The sequence below is a fragment of the Electrona antarctica genome (assembly GCF_951216825.1).
Source record: "Electrona antarctica genome assembly, chromosome: 21".
NCBI lineage: Eukaryota > Metazoa > Chordata > Actinopteri > Myctophiformes > Myctophidae > Electrona > Electrona antarctica.
Genome location: NC_136802.1, coordinates 31085731 through 31109773, shown reverse-complemented (window position 1 = coordinate 31109773; position 24043 = coordinate 31085731). Strand labels below are relative to the sequence as shown.

Here is a 24043-nt window from a genome sequence, read left to right as displayed (position 1 = left end):
CAGCCCGGAAGTAGGAAGAGTTATTCTGTGTGCATATAGCCCATTCCGTTTAGTCCAGAGTTTGAAGACTCAAAACGGGGTCTTCAGACGTACTGCAGGAGGGTCGCCAAATGTTTGTGTGATAGGAACATTATTATTATTATTTTTTTTTCATTAACCACTTGCATGTCACAGAGACACATTGTGAGCTTGTATAGATCAGTATGTATATTCAGTGGTATTCAGTGGCAAACACCCATTTGTGGGTCATGGACAAACTTTGGTGCCGAGCACCAAACACTAGTGAAAATAATTTCTAATTTCGGTCACAGGCTAAAAAGTTTGGGAATCACTGGTCAGCTATTTAAAATAGTAGATCTACAAGCCTGTAGATGTGTAGTTGGACTTATTGTAAATAGTTGGCGTCTGATTTGACAGACTATTATACAAATAAACTTGCCTGGCCTCAGTCACACAAACTTATGTTGTTATAAAGTGTTGCAATTGTTATAGTTGGATTATCTCAGGTTCAAGGAAATACATTTTCAGCTTCACGTCTATTCAGGTTTTTTCTTTTTGTGTACTCTGACGTTTACCCAGTACAAACTTGATATATAGCCGGAGCATGGAAAGAAAGTGACGTTTACTAGAGATATAGAAGACAAACTAGAGATACGGAAGCATGGGATAATATCACGCAATTCCACATTTATTTTGATATCCATTAACGTATGACAAACAAAACAAAAAAAGTATACAAATCTCTCAAATCAAACTAACTGATCAAACTGATCAAACAGCATAACTGATCATATGTGATCAATACAGTGTAACCAATACAGCTGAACGTATATTGTCATTTAAATACAAGCTGGGAACGGCAAAAAAATAAAAAATAAAATGTGTGCCATCGAGTTATTCCACTGGATACTAAGGGGACCCCTTATGCCTAAACCTTTCGGGCATCGTTTCCCATTTTGGAAAACATTTTTAAATGGTTCAAATAGTCGATCTACAAGGGCACAACGTTTAGCTTGGCTATTTTCACTATTTTAAAAGGTTTTTCAAAATAGTAAAACAACATCATAAGATAGGGACCTAGAACTGATCTGAACCTCCAGACCCGACTGGGAACCTGACACTCGTGCGGAAGAGAGTGATGACAAAAGTGACACGGACGATGAAGCCACTGATCTCAGAAAATAAACAAATAGTGCATAGGAAAAGGACATGAATCTGGAAAATGGGAGAGAAAGAACATTGATCATGGTCATTGAAGCACGCCTTACCCACACATCAACTCTCCAACAATACCCCCTTTTCACACATTCCTGTAACAATGCACATAATAAAAGAGACCCAAAAGAAGCACGCAACATCACAAAGTAATATCATGTGTTGAATAAAAACAAAGAACTAAAGATTACCAGTATTTCTTGATTGATTTCAATTATGCCTACGACGTCAATCACTGTATAATCAATCAATTACAAGAAATTATCAAAGATTGTACAATGACTTCTGGTGAACATATGGAGAAGGGTGGAAAAGAAATAAGCCAAAAGCAAAATATTTCCAAGAAACCTAAAAAGAAAAACTTAAAAACTAAGGACAAACTGGAAAACCTTTGAATTTTGTTTCTTTAATTTCAGTTTTGACTCAGCATAAGCTGAAAGCTCCATAACCGTCATCTAGAAGCTGTCTGACAAACATAATATCTGAATATAGAGTAACTGCTAAACCTGAACCAGTTGTCGCAAGAAACCCACGGGAATTTGGACCCGACCCGCTTACTTGCTAGAATGCGTTTAAGAATTGTATCTTATACAACATACATATGTTGTGGTTTTATTCTTTTCATTATACAATCACATATTATTGGTTAGGAATAGGAATGTAAGTGTACCTGCAGATTAGCACATGGATCAAATGGATCTTATCCTTTGGCTGTCCACAACTGTCCATTCAGATCACCCTGATAGGCTAGCTATGTTACTTTGGCAGGATGTGCATATGTGTGACAAATCAGCAGCAGAGGCGGCTCAAACTACTGGAAGGACACTGCTATTTCTATATGCCATAGAGACAGGAAAGAATGAGATGATGAATATGATGATGCACTTCTAGAACACTGTAACGGTGATAAAGGTCACCAAAGGATACTATAAATGTAATGTGAGGGCTACACTAATGGCCTTAGGTATATATCCTCCTGGGAGATAACATGGCTTTGCCTGGCTTTTGAACAAACCAAGTGAATTAAAGTCGTCGTCTTGGCCTTCTTGGAAAGCCCACCACACCTACCAGCTGTAGGGGTTGTGGGGGCTGGGTCTGTGCTGAGGGTGGTACGGGTGGACTCTGGTAGGGTGCGGGGCGTAATGTCTTCTCCTCCGTACGTGGTAGTGGCTGGTCAGGGTCACCTCACGGGAAAGAGCACCTGGAACAGTCCAACCTCCATGTCAGAATGAATGTTCATTTCTAATGGCACATTTCAGTCAAGGCAATTCAAAGTGCTATACACAAAACATAACATTAAAGTAGTAATACACCCAAAACATATTACTTATTTTCTATCAATTACACACCCCATGGAGCCTTGAATTGATGGAGATTTTTTAGTTTTTGTCCCATTCCTAAGCCAATGATTTGCCAATAAAGGTCTAAGTTAAAACTGATTGGACATTCCAACCCACTGAGGAGAAACATTTATGAGAACAGCCACATAACTGTATAGAACAGTGGTTTCCAAACTCTTTGACCAAAGATCCAAAACTACAGCGATCCAAAATCTAAAATATCTAAAACCACATATTACACACATAAAGACCCCCAGGAAAGTGTTCAAAATCTTCTAAATATCATTAACATATAGCCTATTTTTGCATTTCTTTCATAAAAGACATGAATAGTGGAATTAGCAGAGTAGAAATAACCGATCAAAATGTGTCGCATCCCGACACGTTTTGAGGTGTAGATCGTCTCTGCTATTTCCCCTTTTTTAATGTTTGAAAATATATGACAATTGTTGGTAACGATGGTGATTAGGCGATTATGTAATAATTGTGACAGGTCTGTCTACGGCTCAAGATTATTATGACCTGAATATGACCCAAAACAGGAAGTTGGGAAAGAAGTGAAACATTTCCAAGCAGTTAGGCTTTAGTTCTCCATCACCATTGCACACAACGTGACTTTTAAAATTTTAATTTGTCACCCGTGTGCGCTCGTGTGTGTGGATTTAAAGAATAGTAATAATGGTCATATAAATACCTGCGTTTTGTGGCCCTCTTATGCCATGCAGCCATGATGGCACTGAATTCTCACTGTGTGCTGTGGGAAAACGCACAACTGCACTTTAGTTTGGGTCACATCACATGTATCTGGTGAACATTATAGGACTGATCACTGCATCTTGTATGATAAGAGTGGGTTGGGTTGGCCTTCCTTGGCTGACACCGGTACAAGTTTATATTTAAGGCTATTGATGGCTATTGATTTCTACATTGCAATCGTAAGTCTGATTTCTCTTTAGACGCGTTAATATTGTAACCGCGATGCAGCATAAAGTGACAAATTAGCCCAGAACCTCCACGCTTTGATCCGCTGTCCAGATGCAGCGTAGATTCTGAGAAAAAAGGGATTTAAGTTGATGCTTAACAGGGAAGTGTATGGGTGCGCGCACAGGAAACAAGTCGGGCGAGGCTGAGCAATGCGTTGCCTAGTAGTAAATAGCAGATATACAAGCTCACAGGGCACAGGGCGTAACATACGTGACACGCTGTGAGCTTGCAGATCTGCTATTTACTGTCCGTGCAGCAGTGCGCACCACACTGGCAAGCCAACACTTCTGCTCTCGCCGTGTCGGGTTAAATTCTGTAGCGCGTGGTGCATTCTGAGCAGCTGATCGATGTTAAAAATGATTTGAGTGGGAATGGATGCTTGGTAGTTTGGACTTTGGAGAGATCTCTTGACTAGTAGCAAGTACAGTTGGGTGCCACCGATATTGTCCCTTTTAGGTCTGACCTCAACATTTAAAAAAATCCTTCTAAATCCTCCAGTTTTCTGAAATAAATATTTTCACGATTTTTTCAAAAATAGCAGACCTACAAGCTCGTAGCGCGCCACTCGGTGGCGCGCTATGAGCTTGTAGATCTGCTATTTTTCAATAGATAAATTATAACAATGTTTAAAACACCAAAAGGGGTTCCCGCCCAAAATGGGTTAACTGTCCTTTTGCGCAGATCACGCAAAACTCAGCAAAAAGAAAAGGACAATATCGATGGCCTCCAACTGTATGCTGCGTTTTGATGACTTCATGTCATTCACAGGCCATGGGCCTGGGCTAACAACGAACCGCTGTGATCACAAGGGTCACCAGTGGATGACGGCCTACCTTTTGCCAGCATTGCTGCTTGCCAGCTGTGCCAGTCTGGATTGTGCCACCCGCCATCTATGGGAAGAACTACAAAAGCCAAGTATGTTGTTAACCACTTAAACTCTGTATAATGATTGTCTAGAGTCCGTCAGTCCGTTTTTTTTAAGTAGCAGATCTACAAGCTCAAGATCTGCTACACATTGTGAGCTTGTAGATGTGCAATTTTATGCAAAGCTTTTCCCCACAATATGGATACTGGGATTTAAGTGGGGGAAAAAATACAACCCCTGCCATGTTTATGGCAGAGGCTTTGAGGTTCTCAAAGTGGGACCTTGAAGGGGCAGGGGGTCCCCAGCTAAATGTCTTAACACATTTTGTGCCCAAAATGTCCACAGACGTCCTAGGAATTACCGCATGTGGTGGCCAGGACGTCTGTGGACGTCTTGGTAAAAATATATATATTTTTTTAATGTCAAAAAGTGGGTCTAAAAGTGGGCACCCTGGGTTCCCATTTTGAAAGAATGAAAGGGCACATAATGTGTTAATATGGCACTAGTCTCGCGTTGCCAGACTGTTGCCTCTCGCAATTTTCAAATGCTTCCGTCATACAGTCTGGAGCATGGAAGCTCTGATCATGAGTATGCGATGAAGAGGAAGTGAAGCCTCCTCCACAGTCCCCACTTAACCTAACCTAAGCATAAATAACTTGCTGCATAGCAGAAATGGAAATTTAAAAAAATGGCAGCTTCCTTAATACTCGGATTTCGGGAGGTGTCCAGACTCAATATAGCATTCGGAGATTGTGGAATAGTTGACTGGCTACGCGAGACTAATATGGCACCCTCACCATCAGTTTAACCACTTTAAGCTATTTAAAATTGGTCACATCACGGTGCGTTGTCAGCTTGAAGATCAGCTATTTATTTTAAAAAAAACAAAAAAAACATAGATGGGGGGTCCGTGGCCAAATATGTACTATTAACCCATTAATACCGGGAAAGCATCCGTGTCATTTTGGATTTTAGCTAATCAAAAATAGATCTACAAGCTCACAGCACGTCATCTGCTATTTTTGATAAAACTTTAAATATAAATATATATTTTTAAAGCAAACTTTTTTTTAACCCAAATCTTTGCTTCTGGGGGCGTCCCTGGAACAAAGTATTTTGGCCAAATACATGTGATTTTGGGAGTCATTGACAAAAAGGTTGAGCATCACTGATTTAGAAACATATGCTTTTCAGAGAACTGTTAGGATTGTTCTGGTGTTCTTAGGCCCCATTTACACTGGCAGCCAAATTCAGCCTGAATAAGATCTGTGCCACATCCAGATTGGAATCTGATTGGTTTAATTAAGTCTAAACACAAACAAGTCACACGGAATCCGATTTTTACAAATGCGACTTGAGCCACATTCAGAGGTGGTTTCAAATCTGATTTCAGGAGATCCGTCTCAGTCTAAAGAGAACGCAGTGGCCTGGGCCGTGGCTCAGCGGTCCAGGCACCTTGGCCGGTAGCCAGAGTCTGGCAGTGTGCTGCGGGTTCGACTCCCGATCCCGACGGCCTTTACTGCACGTCACTCCCCCATCTCTCTCCCCCATTTCCTGTCAGCCTACTGCCTGTCCCGGACCCTCTATAATAAATATAAAATGAAGGCGAAAGCCACAAAAAACAAAACATACTGTAAAGTGAACACAGTAAACTGATCTAAATCAGATTCCATGGAAACACACATGTGTTTAGACTCATTTAAACAAATCGGATTGCAATCTGGATGTGGCACAGAGCTGACTCAGGCTGCCAGTCTGAACACAGATGTGTGACAGATCCGATCTGGTCACTTGCAAATGCAGTCGGTCAATGCAAACGGTCGGGGCCAAAAGATCCGATTTGAGAAACAACTCCTATTCGAATGGGATTTGACTGGATGTGACTTCAGTCTAAATGGGAGGTCTAAGTGGAGGTGAAGATGTTACCCGGGTCACTGGTGAAGTCCAGCTGTGAGACGACAGCAGCTGTGCTGCTGCTGTCCTCAGGCTGACCACCTGGACGTGCTGCCTTTGCTTTCCTTTTCTTTCCTTTGCTGGACGTGCTTCCTTTGTTCCCTGGCAAGCAGCAGGACATGAGAGAAGAAACAACAGTAGAGCAGCGCTTCTCAACCTCTGGGTCCACAAACAACTATGTCGATAAATGTCCGTCAACTACCCTTTTTCACTGACGAAAACAAAATAGAAACTAAACAAAAACTAAGCTATGAACGATGTTGTCAACAAATAACTAATGTCAAAGGTTTTCTGTGGTCTAGGGTTTTCTCTGTGTTCTGAACTTCTGAAGCCTTTAGAGCCACAATGAAAACAGGCAAAACAGTGATATCTGCTGGCAAATCCCATTGGCATATATGGGATTTGCAGGCTGTGACATCACAGTCAGCAGGAAAATCAGAGCACTTGTTTGAGCCAGAAAACCCCAGACCACAGAAAATCTACTTAATGTTAAAAGTTCAGTTTTTTTGGTGCAAAAACTATAAAAGCCAAGCAGAAATGTAATTTCCTATGTCATAATGCTCCAATGTTCATAATCATGACAGCCCTATACTAGGTCTGGCTCTACAGCTGACAGTGGCAGAGTTGATTTCGTCGACTAAATCTATGACGATCAATGTCCATCGACTACCTTTTTTCACTTGAAAAAAACTAAATAAAAACTAAAATGAAAACTAAGGTATGACATTGATAACTAAAACTAAGACTAAATATATACGGAGAATTTTTCAGAAAATAAAAACTAGACTAAAATGTTAGGGAGGGGCCTGGGCCATGGCTCAGTGGTCCAGGCACCTTGGCTGGTAATCCAGTCTGGCAGTGTGCCACGGGTTCGACTGCTGATCCCGACGGCCTTTACTGCATGTCTTCCCCCCCATCTATCTCCCCATTTCCTGTCAGCCTACTGTCTGTCCCTCCATAAAAAATATAAAATAAAGGCGAAAGCCACAAAAAAAACATTTAAAAACAATGTTAGGGAGGGACTAGTGGAGAAGAGATCCAGTAGAAGAAGTCGTTTTAGGTTTGGTTGTGCTCGTGGGTGGTGTTGCGCTCCGACATGAGCAGATCTGCTATTTTCAGCATGCAACCAAGTGTGAAATCAGGCATTACGACGCCATCAAGGCCCGCCAACATATATTTTAGTCTTATGATATTTAGTCCAGTGGTTCCCAAACTTTGTCATGTCAAGGACCCCCAAATTGACATTTATTAGCCTGCGGAGTGCGGACCCCCATTTGAAAAATATATGCCAGGGACCCCCCATTAGAGAAGAATTGTATGGCTCTGATTCTCAACCATTTTAATTTCAAGGACCCCCAGTTTGACGGGCCCCTATTTAATGGCATTTCTATCTCTGGGACCCCAATGTATATTATAAAGTTAATTTAACTCTGAGAGTGTACAAATGGAACCAAATGGACCCTACCTTTTAAACACTCTTAAGTTACAGACCCATAAGGGTTGATTTGGTTCCCAACTACCATTTAGCTGGGGACCCCCTGGAACTCCCTCAAGGACCCCAAAAACACAACTCACAAAAACATGCAGTAATCCTGGTCTCTAAAACTACCTCCCCCTGGCCAGCCGGGGCGCCTGATGGAGGGGAAAGGAACTGGTCGGAATAACGTGTTCCTTCCACGCGCTACGTCCGGCCAGGGAAATTCCGCCCTGTCAGGTGAAAAGAAGCAGCTTGGACTCCTCATGCATAGGAGGCATGAGGTCAGTCCGCTGCCCCCCCAGGTTGGCAGAGGAAGTGTAGCGCCCAGGATTACATTAGATAATTGGCACTGGGTGAAAAAACTGGGTTGCAAAATCGTGGGATAAAAATTATAAAAATAAATTAAAAAAAAGGACCCCTAGGGGTCCCCGGACCCCACTTTGAGAACCACTGATTTAGTCAACTAAAACTAGACCAAAGGTAAAACTTTTTTTTTTTTAAGTCAAAATCCACACTGGACAGTGGGTTGTATTTACCTGGGTTGTGCAGGTTCTGCTGGGGTGTGAGGTATGCGCCGGGTGCTCCAAAGTCCTCTCTTTTGCACCTCACCAGTTGAACTACAGTAGGAGAAAACCAGTGATTATCAACCTGTTGGGCCAGGGCCCACAGGTGAGACGCTAGGGCTTTCACTTCTAGTTATTAGTGTGGTTGCCCTAACAGGGCAACCAGACTATTGTAATCGTAACACTTTATTATTTCTAGAGTAACCCTACATTTCAGACTACTACTCCTCCCACAGTTTTGACTGTACGCACTTGAGCCATATCTCAAATTGACCGGCTTCATCGGGAATCGATAGCTTGTATTTTGTTAAGAGAAATGTTATATTGTTTAATTGATATGAATTTATTAGTGATTTAAATTTCCCCATTGACATGAATGGGAAAGTGCGAAAAATCACATTCAAGTATTTTTTCCTCAGAGACTGTAAGGGCTATAGTTACAAAACTTGGAGGGGAGGTTCATAATAATTACTAAAATTAATTAACTTATAATGTTATCGGTCGGCCTCATGGTGGCGCTATAACAGCCCACTTTACGTTTTGGCTTATAACTCTTGAACCATAGGTCGTAAAATCAAAATATATTTTTCCCTGGATTTCTTGGGTTATGACGCATCTCCCCATATAGGCCACGCCCATTTGCGTCATGATAGATTTTCCGCCATTTTGAATTTTCTCCAAAACACACTTTTGGCTCCTCCTCCTACAGATTTTGTCTAAATCTCACAAAAATCAGCACACATGATCTCTTGACCTATCCGATTAAAACACCATCGGCAGAATTTTGGTAATGCGTATCGTTCGGCCGTAATCCTCGTCCGAAGTTAGTAGGAGGGGCCTATATCACAAAAAATGCCATAAATCACGAACGGAATGTCCAATCCATCCCAAATTTGAATCACATGTCGCGGGTGGTTGAATCAACCAAGTACCAAAAGCAATTCTATTTTCATCCATAGGGGGCGCCGCAAATGCGAGAAATGTAACCGTTTGTCGCAAAAACATGATTTTTGGGGGATAATTCCCCTCCGAATTACTTACGCATGATCGCAGGGGTGACGTGACATTGTAATTGGCTGGCAATATTAGTGGGAGGGGCATATGTAAGCCACTGCGGCAACCACACTTTGCAATTTTTTAAAATTTCGACCTTTCCAGTTTATATTCATATTTGAATAGAAAAGAGAGGTCGCACACAATGCATCGCATCGCGACGCATTGTGAGCTTGTAGATCAGCTATTTTCAAATGGTCGAAATGTATATAGGGTTGAAGTGGTTACAGTAATGTATGTTTTTCTAATCAAAATGTAAATCTCCAAAGTAACTAGTAACTAAAGTTTTCAAATAATTTTAGTGGAGTAAAAGTACAAATGTTGGCTCTGAGATGTAGTGGAGTAGATGTAAATGTATTGGAAATTGGAATACAGTCAAGTAAAGTACAAATACCTCAAAATTGTACTTAAGTACAGTATTTGAGTAAATGTACTTAGTTACTTTCCACCACTGGGTTAACGGCAGGAGGATGAGTTAACAAAACGTCAACAAAGAGAGAAGTATATGACCAAGCTGTCCGTCTGATGACAAAAAAGATTACGAAAGAAAGGAGAGAGACAGAAGACACAGAAGTGGTCAATGTTATCCTCAACTTCATATTGACATCTGTTGTCCAGATCATATCTCACACCAGGGCTGCAGGGCTGAATCATTCAGGCCGCGGTAGTCAAGTCATACACCCAGCATTTCATATTCTGCATTTTAAGTGTTGCAACACTTATACATACACGTGTGGGGATTGAAAAACCATAAAACCTGGGTGATCTACTGTATGCTATCAAATTGTATGTTTATTCACGCAGCATAGTACTGTACAGAATGAATGATACATTCTCTGGCTGATTTTAGTTTCTACCCTTCTAAGGACTAGCTGAGACCCCAACTTTTAGAACCAATGGTGTAGTGACGGGCGGGAACCCCTTTTGGTGTTTTAAGAATTATGTTATACTTTAGCTATTGAAAAATAGCAGATCTACAAGCTAATAGTGCGGCACCGAGTGCCGCGCTACGAGCTTGTAGGTCTGCTATTTTTGAAAAATCGAGAAAATGTGGTGCAAATCTTTGAATATATATTCTGTCAGAGCGATCGTTTTTAACTCAATCTTTGCTTCATGGGGGATCCCTGGAACAACATATTTTCAGATGGGGGTCGGCGGCCAATTACATATATTTTTGGGGTCCTTGACATGAAAAACTTTAAGAACGACTGACATAGAAACATAGGCTTTTCAGAAAACTGTCAGGATTTAGAAGACATTTGCAGAAACGTCTTCAGGTCTAAATGGGTTAAGAGCGTACCGGACCGCATCTCCATGATATGATCTACTGCACCACGGATATGTCAACATGAAGTCGAAATGAGTCATAGTTCTCTCTTTTTGTATCTTTTTTTTTGCTCATTGCTAAGAGAAATGTTGTATAGTTGAATTGATATTAATTAATTAGTGAATTCATTTTCCCCATTCACTTAACATGGGAAGATCTAAAAGTCCAACTCAAGTATTTTTGAGTTGGACTATGTAAGCGACTGCGGCAACCACACTTTGCAATTTTTGAAAATTGCGACCTTTCTAGTTTTTACTAGTTGACTAGTTTACTATTCGACTAGTTGTTTAACTACCTACTACTGTTAAAAAAAAATCTTTTCTTTTTTTAAACAATATTTGTACATATAAAAACGGTGTACATTGGTGGCTATAACTATAATCTAGCTGATCTTGAGGCCTACAAAAACGGGAAAAACTAAGAAAAACAAAACAAAAATAAATAAAAAATCAACTAGTGAACTAGTACAACGAAGGTCAACTAGTGGATTTACTAGTCGACTAGTTGAATAGTCGACTAATTGCTTAAAGCAAAAATGCTGATCCACACCTTTGTTTTTTCTCGGCTTGATTACTGCAATGGACTTTTTCTGGACTGCCAAAGAAAACAACTGACAGATTACAACTTGTCCAAAATGCGGCAGCCAGAGTTTTTTTTTATATATATTTTTTTTATCCCACGATTTTGTAACCCATTTTTCACCCCTGTGTCAATTATCTAATGTGATCCTGGGCTCTACACACCCTCCGCCAACCTAGTACCCATATATGGGGGACATGGGGAGAGCAACGGACTTGAACTCATGCTTCCTTCATGCCTGAGTGTCCAAGTTGCTCCTTTACACCTGACAGGGGGGAGTTTCCCCGGCCGGACGTAGCAAATGGAACCAAATGGACCCTACCTTTTAAACACTCTTAAGTTACAGACCCATAAGGGTTGATTTGGTTCCCAACTACCATTTAGCTGGGGACCCCCTGGAACTCCCTCAAGGACCCCACTTTGAGAACCACTGATTTAGTCAACTAAAACTAGACCAAAGGTAAAACATTTTAGATGACCAAAATATGATAAAAATAAATTAAAAAAGTCAAAATCCCCACTGGACAGTGGGTTGTATTTACCTGGGTTGTGCAGGTTCTGCTGAGGTGTGAGGTATGCACCGGGTGCTCCAAAGTCCTCTCTTTTGCACCTCACCAGTTGAGCTGAAATAACATACAGTAGGAGAAAACCAGTGATTATCAACCTGTTGGTCCCACAGGTGAGACACTAGGGCTTTCACTTCTAGTTATTTTTACTAGTTGACTAGTTTACTATTCGACTAGTTGTTTAACACCTTGCTTGCCCGGACCTATTTAATCCATTTAATCCATGTGCCCATCATTTATAGCGCCCGGACCACTTTTACCGGCGCACCGGAAGTTGTTGTGCATGTCTGTGTAGCAGCTAACAATAGCCACATCACTCTAGAGTCGATCGACAACAACGGGAGGTAAGAATAAATCTATCGCGACTAGCGACTGGACCGCGGAGCGCCGTCTAACACAGGATCTTTTTTTCAGAATTAGACGGGATGATTTAGATCGGGAGTTATGATCGTTTTAAGATTTTCGTTTTCGTCAGCTAAACAGGCAGGGAACATTTTTGATGACGTGTCACTGTTTGACACGTGATCGGATTGGGCAACAAGCGCTCCTAGGCTGTGGAGCGAAGCGATCGGTTTTGATATCATTAATCTCTGTCCTATTTATCAATCTCCGGCTTGGGCACTTGCCCATGACCTTGAACTTGACAGAGATCTCAGCCCCCGGCCATGGTCTTTTTTTTTAAATAATATTTGTACATTTAAAAACGGTGTACATTGGTGGCTATAACTATAATCTAGCTGATCTTGAGGCCTACAAAAACGGGAAAAACTAAGAAAAACAAAACAAAACAAAAAAAAATCAACTAGTGAACTAGTACAACGAAGGTCAACTAGTGGATTACTAGTCGAATACTAGTAGTTGAATAGTCGACTAATTGCTTAAAGCAAAAATGCTGATCCACACCTTTGTTTTTTCTCGGCTTGATTACTGCAATGGACTTTTTCTGGACTGCCAAAGAAAACAACTGACAGATTACAATTTACAACAAAATGCGGCAGCCAGAGGGGAGGCAGTTTAGAGACCAGGATTAGCCAGAGTTTTAACTAAAACTAAGATGAGATAACAATTACTCCAGTTTTAGCTTCACTGCATTGGCTTCCGGTTGTTTTTTTAGGATTTATTTTAAAGTTATTGTTTATAAAGCTCTCAATGGTCTCGCACCTTCCTACATGACTGCCTGCCTAAATATGTCCCAATCCTCCCCCCCAGGTGACGTCTTCCACTGCTGGCCTGCTCGCTGTGCCTAAAAAAATGGCAACTAAAAAAACGCAGTGAAGCAGCTTTCTGCATACGGGCCGACGGCGTGGAACAAACTCCCACTATACCTTCAACAGGCAGCCTATGTAGACATTTTTAAAGCACAGCTCAAGAAAGACCTACTTCTACACTCTTGCCTTTAGTTGATCTTTTAAATTCCTTGTTATTCATGTCCTCACTGTATTGCATTACTGCAATTATTTTAATGTTTTATGCCTTGCTTTTCTTTTTTTCTCCATTGCTCTGTAAAGCACTTGTATTTCATGTCATGAAAGGTGCTATACAATTTTTTTTTTAATTATTATTATTATAAATCAGGTCCAATCTGTGAGCCCTGGTGTACACGATCAAGCTCTTTCAGTTTCTCAGCCTGACTGCAGTGATAAGGCCTAATTGCATGTTGTGCCTTGGTGACCCCTTGTGGCAAAAGTGTGCCATCTCCCAGAAGGCCCAATTCTGGTAATCTTTGTCCCAACCATTCTCCAAGTTTCCTCAGTACCTCTTTCCAAAAGGGTAAAACCATAGGACATTCCCAAAAAGCATGTAAAAGAAATGGGGGGGGGGGGGGGTCGCAGCCTGACAAGTTTGAGAATCCCTGTCATACAGAATGCAATGTATGTGAGTGAGTGAGTGAGTGAGTGAGTGAGTGTACGTGCGTGCGGTCGATCGGTGGAACACTTACTGCCATCTCCGGTCGCCCAGTTGTCACACATCTGGGGGTCCGGTGTCCACTGGCCCAGGGAGGCAGGGGGGCAGGACCCAGGGGGCAAAGGGGGTTGACCTGCATTTGTCATAACATACAAAGTTGTCCACCAGAAATAATATCTATGACCCCATAGGATCACAACCTATATGGACAACTCGGTCAATTTTGTTGCGAAAGTCCAATATGGCCGCCCCCAATATTAGCCCCTATTAGTTATAATGGGGATGAATAGGGCAAAATTTTAAACTGAGATATTTCCACGAAACTTATCAGGTTGATCAATGATATGAATACGAAAATCTTTTGTATTGCAAGTTTCCATGAAATCCAATATGGCCGCCACAATATTAGCACCAAGAAAATAGGTTTTGGCTCTAACTTCTGAACCAGATGAGCTAGAAATGCAAACTTGGTGTCTATTTCATGGTTTCTGACCATGAGAGACTCAATGGAATACCTATTTTTATTATTGGGTGTGTCTGGACCCTTATTGTGCATATTTACAAGATGGTGGCTACCCGAAATAGTGCTTTACCATGATTTCTACCATGATTGTTGACTGTTTTAGCAAACACAAGCAATATTAATCCATTGGCTAAGATTCATGGCACAGAAGGAACATATTTTCTTGTGCTTGCATATTGTCAAAATGGCTGCAAACATGAAAAAGAAAAGAGACATTACATTTCCTGTCAGATCCTATTACCCAGGGGGGCAAACCACCCCTTTTTGGATACCTGCATTTGCCATAACATCAAAGGTTGTCCACCAGAAATATCTATGACCCAATAGCAGGGGTGGGCAACTGGCGGCCCGGGGGCCACATGCGGCCCCCACCTTCACTTAATGTGGCCCTCAGGTTAATGTCAGAATACTGATTATAATGTTGGTTTCAGCTGTTACAATTCCACAACATGCAAACATGATCCGCTTTAATTACTTCGTCTAAATTAGTAGCTCATTGCTCAACACAAGTATAAAAGGCATATGAAATGACATAAAAATAAAAATTTTCAGGATTCCAATTAAAAAAATAGCAAAAAAAAAATCGAATATAGCAAAAATAGCCGATCTACAAACTCGCTGCGACTTGTTTTGAGCTTGTAGATCGGCTATTTTTGCTACAACAGTAATATATGGCCCTAGGGAGTGAGTGTGGAAATATAGTGGCCCTCTCCATCGTCAAAGTTGCCCACCCCTGCCCAATAGAATCACAACCTATATGGACACACCGGTCAATTTCTTTGCTGGAAATCCAATATGGCCACCACAATATTAGCCCCCATTAGCCTATAATGCGGGTGAATAGGGCAACATTTTTAACTGAGGGATATTTCCACGAAACTTCACAGGTTGATCAATGATAATATGAATTCCATAATGGTTTGTATTGGAAGTTTCCATGATATCCAATATGGCCACCACAATACTAGCACCCAGAAAATAGGTTTGGAAATATCCCTCAGTTAAAAATGTTGCCCTATTCACCCGCATTATAGGCTAATGGGGGCTAATATTGTGGTGGCCATATTGGATTTCCAGCAAAGAAATTGACCGGTGTGTCCACATAGGTTGTGATTCTATTGGGTCATAGATATTTCTGGTGGACAACCTTTCATGTTATGGCAAATGCAGGTATCCAAAAAAGGAGTCGTTTGCCCCCCTGGGTAATAGGATCTGACAGGAAATGTAATGTCTTTTCTTTTTCGTGTTTGCAGCCACAATATGCAAGCTCAAGAAAATATGTTCCTTCTGTGCCATGAATCTTAGCCAATGGATTAATCCATTGGCTAAGATTCATGGCACAGTCAACAATCATGGTAGAAATCATGGTAAAGCACTATTTTGGGTAGCCACCATCTTGTAAATATGCATAATAAGGGTCCAGACACACTCAATAATGAAAATAGGTATTCCATTGAGTCGCTCATGGTCAGAAACCATGAAATAGACACCAAGTTTGCATTTCTAGCTTATCTGGTTCAGAAGTTAGAGCCAAAACCTATTTTTTTGGTGCTAATAATGTGGCGGCCATATTGTGGTGGCCATATTGGATTTCATGGAAACTTGCAATACAAAAAATGTTCGTATTCATATCATTGATCAACCTGAGAAGTTTCGTGGAAATATCTCTCAGTTAAAATTTTTGCCCTATTCACCCCCCATTATAACTAATAGGGGCTAATATTGGGGGCGGCTATATTGGACTTTCGCAACAAAATTGACCGAGTTGTCCATATAGGTTGTGATCCTATGGGGTCATAGATATTATTTCCGGTGGACAACTTTGTATGTTATGACAAATGCAGGTTTCCTAAAAAAAGGGTGGTTTGCCCCCTGGGCAGTGATAAGGCCTGCAGTCACTATTGCATGTTGTGCCTTGGTGACCCCTTGTGGCAAAAGTGTGCTATCTCCCAGAAGGCCCAATTCTGGTAATCTTTGTCCCAACCATTCTCCAAGTTTCCTCAGTACCTCTTTCCAAAAGGGTAAAACCATAGGACATTCCCAAAAAGCATGTAAAAAATGTCTCCATTACAGGGTCCCCAGATCAAATATTACTTGGGGGGGGGGGGGGGGGGGGGGTCGCAGCCTGACAAGTTTGAGAATCCCTGTCATACAGAATGCAATGTATGTGAGTGAGTGAGTGAGTGAGTGAGTGAGTGTGTGTACGTGCGCGCGGTCGATCGGTGGAACACTTACTGCCATCTCCGGTCGCCCAGTTGTCACACATCTGGGGGTCCGGTGTCCACTGGCCCAGGGAGGCAGGGGGGCAGGAATCGCCCGCTGCCCACAGATCCACGCCCCAGGCCTCGGCCATGTGGCGCAGCAGAAGCCACGAGATGCAGCGGTGGGCCACCTGTAGGCGTGTTGGAAAAATAGATTTGTGGGGGAAACAAATAAATTGCGATTCTTAATATCAACGATTTGTTTTACAAGTGACCTTACTCTGGAATTACCTATATAATTATTTTTGGTTTGATCCGTTGGAAATAACTAGGCTACATTTGGTTGTTACAAGTCCAGATGACAAACAATATCACTGTTGTGAATCAAACTGATTTGGAGTCATTTCATATGAGAATAGTTTTCGAATCGAGAATCGTTTTGCATCGGGGGAAAATTCACAATTTTTAATCGAATCGTGACCCCCAAGAATCGGAATCGAATCGAATGAGATAGCAAAAGAATCACAGTAGAGGTCGTATACCCAAACAAAACCTGGGCGCATTTTTATAATTGATGGTCGATACTCAATCGGCTACTGCACAGTAGGGGTGTTCGATATGGCGATAAATATCGTCGGGACGATACAACGTCTCCACGATACGGCTTTTTAGAGTTATCGTTTCCATCACGATAAATTCACTCATCAGATGCAGCGCATGCACGTTCTATGATGTGTAATTTATACTTCTGCAGTACGACGGTTTCGTTCACCAAAAATAACAAATCTACAAGCTAACAACGCTTCGCTACTGCACCGCAATGCAAGGCATTGTTTGCTTATAGATCGGTTGGGTTCTAAGCACTCCCAAAGTCCCCGCCCCTTTCTTCTGAGCAGAGGGAAGCACTGCAGGAGTTTGTCTACACACTGCGCTCCGCACAGAATAATGTGTAAAGAAAGACGAAAGAAATGGACAGGCAATTATACTCAGATGTCGAGCGAGTGGAGGTTGAGGAAGGGCTAGTTCCCAAAAAGAACTGTACAGCAGTACAGAACTACAGAACTCTATTTCGGATTCTCCGTCCGTAAGGGACAAGGACGAACATTATTTTGAAATATTTTCAAACTCCTACGGTTTCGCCGACAGCCACTTCATAGTTTGCAAAACACACGCTGTGTGTGTGTGTGTGTGCTGACTTGCGCTGTACACTCCGTCAGTCTTCTCCTCCCTTGCTCAGTCTATAATGTAGCTCCGCCAAAACTCAAGAAACTTTCATAATGACAATTTAAAGTGAATCCTACTTTATGCGACGTGCGTCCATTGATGATAGCCTACTCCTTGTAAACTCAGTCGCCACGTTCAAAAACGTATCCAGCAAACCAACTCAGCAAAACGTTATAGTATTCCATGGAAGCAGATGGGATCAACACTTGCAAGCATAACATTTTAAATCCCTAATAGAGAGAGTTTCACTTATCTAAGGAATGACATGAGGTATTCCTTTTGCCTTGAAGAGCAGTAAATTAAGGCAGAGTGTTGACAAAGCTTTGCTTTTTTTGCCTTGAAAATCATGAAAGGCAGACGTTTTGCATGGCTCTGCTCACTCAATCAAGGACCCCTAAATTAATATGTATTTGACTGTGGACCCCAATCTGAAAAAATATTGTGTGTGAGCTTGTAGATCGGCTATTTTCAAGTAGCCAATGTGTATGATTAAAGTGGTTAAATAGATATTTATGATATTCATAAATTTAGCTGGGGACCTCCTGGAACTGCTGGACCCCACTTTGAGAACCAATACCATAGGGTGTAGGTTAATCACTTTTTCAAAAGTGATTATATTATATATCATATTTTGCTGCATAAATTCACATAAAACCCTGCATATTCCATCGCATAATCAATATTAAATAATAATAATATTTTTGCCCGCGTTTTTCTGGAGGGTCTACTAAATGGTATTTATTTTAGTTTTTTGTTACATTGTACTGTAAATCACACCTGTGTGAAGTGAGGGGCGCTCTGATTGCTATGATGTGATGTAATGATGATGTAAAACAAACTGTGTCAAAACAAACTAAACTAACTTAAATTCTCTTTATTGTTAATGGGATTTAATGTTTGTGTTAGGGACAAAACAAACATTAATTTCTCTTCATTGTCAATGGCGTTTTTAAAACAAACATTGAATTAAAAACAAACATTAAACCCGTATATAGGAGGGGGTAGCGCCCCTCAAAAACGCGCGAAAATTATCGTGATAATACTTTTGTCCATATCGCCCACCCCTACTGCACAGTGTCACAGGGTCACCCCCCCCCCCCCCTTTCCAGTGGGTGCTGTCGTCCATGTTACTCCACAGCCCTATGATGGCCACCTCACCTGGTTCCAGTGGGTGCTGTCGTCCATGCGGTGCTGCAGGCTCAGCCGGAAGTTGTAGTGCAGGTCCAGGACGTCCAGGCCATTGGCCTCCGCCAGCCGCGCCGCGTCAAAGTTGGCCTCGATGACGTCGAAGCGCAACGTGGGGCCCAGGTGCTGCACCTGGAGCAGGGAACGTGCAGAGGATGTTAGGGAGGCAGCAGGGGCTGAAATTCCCTAGAAAAAAAAGTCTTGGCAAAGAATAGCAAAAATAACTGATCTACAAGCTCACAACAGATCGCTATTTTCAGGGTGCGACACGCACCCTTTAGCTACTGGGGATGTGGCGAGCGTTACGACGTGCGACATGGATTTCTGGCACAGAGGACACATTCTTTCAGCGCAAACTGTTGCGTTCAAGTTCGGGAGAGTGCGGAAAAAGGCAATTCTCCTGAATGCTGCCTTTGGGTATGGCATGGAGAGGGGGGCATTTGCATTTCTTTCACCATAGACAAGGGACGAGTATAGAGTTGGGATCCAGGAACACCGGAGGAACCGGACCAAACATTGAGGAACTGGAATTAATTTGTTCCATCACATTTGAAAATATGTTTCCAGAACTGTGTTTTTCATTCTTTTTCATCACACTGTCAGAGATGGTATGGTATGGTACTTCACGTCTGCTATACAATTGCAATAACATTTTAACTTGTGTATAGCAGACGGCAATACGGTTTTGCGAAAGAGTTGCAAAGATTTGCAAATAGTTGCATAATTGGTGTGGTTTGGGCGTTAAAAGGAGGACCTACCTCGGGGATGAGGAAACCTCCGCGGATCTTGTCCCCCAGCGGCATGGACAGCAGCCACACTATGAGACAGTCCTTGGACACAGCGTCCTTCACCGCCGTGAAGAACTTTTGCAGGTTTTCCTTGTACTCCTCCAGCCTGTTGTTGCCATACCTGCGAGCAAATCATGAAGAAATGTGGCAGTGTTGTTGATTTCGTCGACTAACACTATGACGAAAAATGTTCGTCAACGTCTACCTTTTTCACAGACGAAAACGAAATATAAACAAAATAAAAACAACGCTATGATGACTATAAAGACTAAATATATTGTCAATTTCGTCAAACAATAAACAAATACAAAAACAGACTAAAATGTTAGGGTGGAGAATAGATCCAGTAGAACTAAAAGACAAGTCATTTTATGTTTGGTCACGCTTGGGCGTCACGCCATCGAGGCCCACCAAAATCAATTGTAGATTTAGTAGACTAAAAATCTTATGATATTTAGTTGACTAAAACTAGACTAAAGCTAAAACATTTCAAATGACTAAAATATGACTAATCACACAAAAGACAATAAAAATGGGAGAAGAGAAGAGAAGCTACCTGCTAATATCCCAGAGACAGGAGTTGACGAAGATGACGTCGGGTGGTGGGCCACGGCGGAAGTCTTCCAGGATGCTCAACATGTACGGCGAGAAGATGCGGGTCAGGAAGTAGAAGCGCACCAGGTGGTGGTCGGTGCAGAACTGTCGGACTTCCCTGTACGCCGTGCCATTGTTCATGGGACTCATACGACCACCTTCCACCAGGTTGTCTCCTTCAAAGCACAGCTCTCCCTGAAGAACAAGATAATTATTACACCGTTACATCAGACAGGACAATAAAAGGAAGGTACACTGCAAAATCAAGAATGTTAAGCCTAAAAATGAATGAATGAATGAATGAATGAACGAACGAATGAACCTTTTTTATGGTCCATGGAAGATAGAAGTATCTGTTTATTAATCACAATCAATCCATCATTCAGTGACTAGATCAATGTGTATTTCTCAAATTGGCACGGGGTCTGGGACCACCAGGAGTCCCTTACACGTCTGTAACTCAGAGTGTTCAATGGAAAACAAAAAAGGACAATACACAAATAGTGTATAATTTCCATGTGGTGTTTATCACTACCAGCTGTATTTTGTCACGCTCACACTAATGAAACACTGAGGGATTATTATTTAATGTCAACTTTGAAGTACAAGATGTAACCCAGGTAAAGTAATGCATCACTTCTAAAGTAGAAGTAATGCATCTAGTTTCTAAATTCATTTCTGATACAGACATAGCCAAGTCAAGACGGTCATTAGGCTAATCTGTTTTTCATCATCCTATAATGCTTTTAGCTGAAGCCCAGAGAAGCATTGCTTTACCTTGGCCTTCAACTGTCTCAGCTCCAGGTAGTCCTCGCTCTGAAGTAGATGGACCAGGTCTTTGTACATGCCACGCTGCACTGAAAAACACACACACACACACACACACACACACACACACACCTTTTGTTTGGAAAGTACAGGTCAATACAGAAACGGCTACTGTGAGGATAAAACCAGGAAAAGCACTATAAAGGGTCCTCCATTTTCAATTCATCAGAACATTTAACTGAAATCAAAGCGTTTGAGAACCAATGATAGTAAACAATCCACGCATGGCCTGTAGCTGCTGCTGCTAGTTTGAAACGCAGTTTCCATTTGCACAGTAACGCAATCCAACGATTTATGCGTGCAAAGTTGCAAACACCTTCCCAAACATCAGTTTCTCCATTAACCAAACCATGCGTGAATGAATGCAGCACAAATCCATTGAAATTAGTTTCACTCTCACCTGAGGCCCCAAGAACAACCACGAATTTGTTGTGCAGAAGCTGCCTGGTTTGTGCCCCCGTCACTTTCCTCATCATCATCTTGGCACCGTCCTAGACTACTGTAAATATAGGACACAAAAACAAACGGGTGAGTTCGGCATCAATGGGATTATTAAAAATTAAATTCAGCTAAAAAACAAACACAAACACGTTGGTGCACCGATTAGTGTTTTTGTTTTGTTGTTCAGATGGAAAGTGCGTGGCTAAAACACAACCTGCTGATCAGTTGAGAGCTGTTTTTTGAACGTTAGTGCAGGACAGTAGCTCCGTTTGGACAGGTGTCGTTGGCCGAAAAATAAAGTGATCAACAAATCAATCTAACAACTGGTGTGGCTCGCTAGATCTGAATTTCGGCAAGCGACACCAACGGAGAATCATTTGAGGGTCTTATTTCTCTCACCCAAAGTTTTATTGACGAGAAAACCAACTGACAACAGACTAGAGAGATGATGACCAACTGTTTAACTCGGTGTCTGATTGTGAGAGAAACAAGCGGCCGTGGTTCCATGAAAATGAAGAAGGGCTGCTGCTGCTGCTAACCACACGGTTGCCAGGTTGTACGGGAGAAAACAAGTGACATGGACGCACACACACACACTTACACACGCACGCACACACGCCACGCACGCACACACACTTTTGTTTTTCACTTTTCTTGCTTATTGAGCATACATATCTAACTTCCAGTAAAAGTAGACCTATACTTAGATTACCAAAATTAAACAATACATTAATTAAAATTAATATATTATTTAAAATGTTTATTGTATTTATTTTATTTAATTTTTTCAGATTTTGAGCTATTTCTGTTGTGAACTAGTAGTGTGTGAAATGTGCAATGTAGGTTTTTTATGCAATGTAGGTTTTTCGATGAATTGAGTATGAACTAGAACTGCACTCTGTCGAGTGCCTACTTGCTTGTTGCACACAAGTACATAAATGGCCTACTAGTGCGCAAGCAGAGCGCGCAGCCAAGTACCGTTACAAACTGTCAAATCTCAGCTTCTCTTTGAAAGAACGATTGAAATATTGAATTATTAGGTTTAGCTGTATGTATATGTAATTTGTAAGTTGATTAGTGGTATACTGTGGTTACTTTTGATGCGTATGCACCGTCCCAGCATATGATGTCAGGGTATAACTGGCGTCATATGCTAGCTCCCAATGCCAGAGTGTAATTGGTTTTCGATGGTGACGTAATGACGATATGTTTTAGTGTCGGGAGGATTAGAGGTAATGCTCCTATGTATACATGTATGTAGTCTGGCACCACTGCCGTATCAGGCACAAGTAGTCATTACGTCATTTGCTGGGACGGTGCATACGCATCGTCCTGGGCGAAACTAGTACTTGCGCGCTCTGCTTGCGCAAGTAACTGGAATAAGTGCCCCTCGGGGCACAGGTCTCCACCAGGATAATAGCGTTTGTGATGTTTGGACAAAATGTGTAGGAGTAATATGAACATTAGTCAGTCAGTCAGTCAGTACTATCACTCAAAAAAAGCCACCATGATGCGGTTGATGCCCAGGTCTCGTGACATCACGTGACATCATAAGGGATCAATAGTGATCATATTAGTGATCATAGTAAATGCGACCTGCTGTCACAATTAAGCCCATATATGGAGATCCCTGATGTCATCAATATTGGTATATGGATATATGTCAGAACCTGTTCTGACAATCCATATGTTGATCCTTCCCCATCCATCCTTCCTCTTCGATGTCTCCCTTTTGACTGATACCTGTCCATTTAACTTTGGGCCTGGACAGCCGCGCCGGTGAACTAGTGTTCTCAACAAGCCCGAAAATTAAGGCCCGGTCCTGCCCTCATAAAACCCTGTACATTGAAAACACTGCCCCCGCTGCCACCCTTAGATCTCCATATATGGAGCTGACCTGTTCTGACATTCCATATGTTGATCTGACCTCATCAAACCCTGTACACTCAAGACACACTCCATATATGGCTAGTGTTGGGACGAGGTCGCTTCTCACCCTCAGGCGTCTTACTGGTCTCATTACTATGGAGATAGTGTATACCGATTTGCGTGATGTATGGATAAAATATGTACAGAAATGTGTTTCACCAAAATCGGCCTCATGGTGGCGCTATAACCGGCAGATGTGGCATTTCTTCCTCTGCCTAGTGGGAATGTGTGTGCATAATTTCATGGAAATCGCACGCTGTGTTAATGATTTGAGGCATTTTGTTGGAAATGGACAAATCCAGCAAACTTTGGAAGGCAATCTTAGCGATTGGTGATGGAATATGAGGAAGCAGACAGGTTCGTATTGATCACATGACTGTAGAGATAGTGTGTAGCGATTCGCGTGATGTATGGATAAAATCTGTACGAGTAATATAAAGAAATGTGTTTTGCTAAAAATCGGCCTCATGGTGGCGCTATAACAGGCCATTGTGGAAGATTTG

At 41.8% G+C, this 24043-nt stretch overlaps 1 protein-coding gene across 6 annotated transcripts; it reads right to left on the bottom strand.

The window, feature by feature from the left end:
- Nucleotides 1-667: 667 nt before the first annotated feature.
- On the bottom strand, nt 668-22166 carry LOC306914079 (PC-esterase domain-containing protein 1A-like). 6 transcript variants are annotated; one of them, XM_079490976.1, is made up of 14 exons: nt 22011-22165; nt 21571-21669; nt 21120-21199; nt 20305-20537; nt 19719-19869; nt 18934-19092; nt 16586-16742; nt 13862-13960; nt 11899-11979; nt 8371-8451; nt 6331-6459; nt 4373-4441; nt 3250-3309; nt 668-2416 (listed from the first exon to the last, which is right to left on the bottom strand). In XM_079490976.1, the coding sequence occupies exons 2-14, from the start codon at nt 21647-21649 to the stop codon at nt 2280-2282; spliced, it is 1515 nt and encodes a 504-aa protein (XP_079347102.1). In that variant the 5' UTR covers nt 21650-21669; nt 22011-22165; the 3' UTR covers nt 668-2279. The 6 variants fall into 6 exon arrangements, with proteins under 6 accessions (XP_079347102.1, XP_079347103.1, XP_079347104.1 ...); XM_079490977.1 differs by lacking the exon at nt 22011-22165 and adding an exon at nt 21826-21983; XM_079490978.1 differs by lacking the exon at nt 8371-8451 and having other exon boundaries at nt 22011-22166.
- Nucleotides 22167-24043: the final 1877 nt, after the last annotated feature.

Bases quoted from the DNA above. Each gene is read 5' to 3' on its own strand.
- LOC306914079 (XM_079490976.1), bottom strand. From the start codon at position 21,649: ATGATGATGAGGAAAGTGACGGGGGCACAAACCAGGCAGCTTCTGCAC. The intron at 20,538-21,119 runs GTAAAGCAATGC...CTTGTTCTTCAG, and splicing joins TGAGACAGTTGAAGGCCAAG to GGAGAGCTGTGCTTTGAAGG. The intron at 13,961-16,585 runs GTAAGTGTTCCA...TGACAAATGCAG, and splicing joins CTGGGCGACCGGAGATGGCA to GTCAACCCCCTTTGCCCCCT.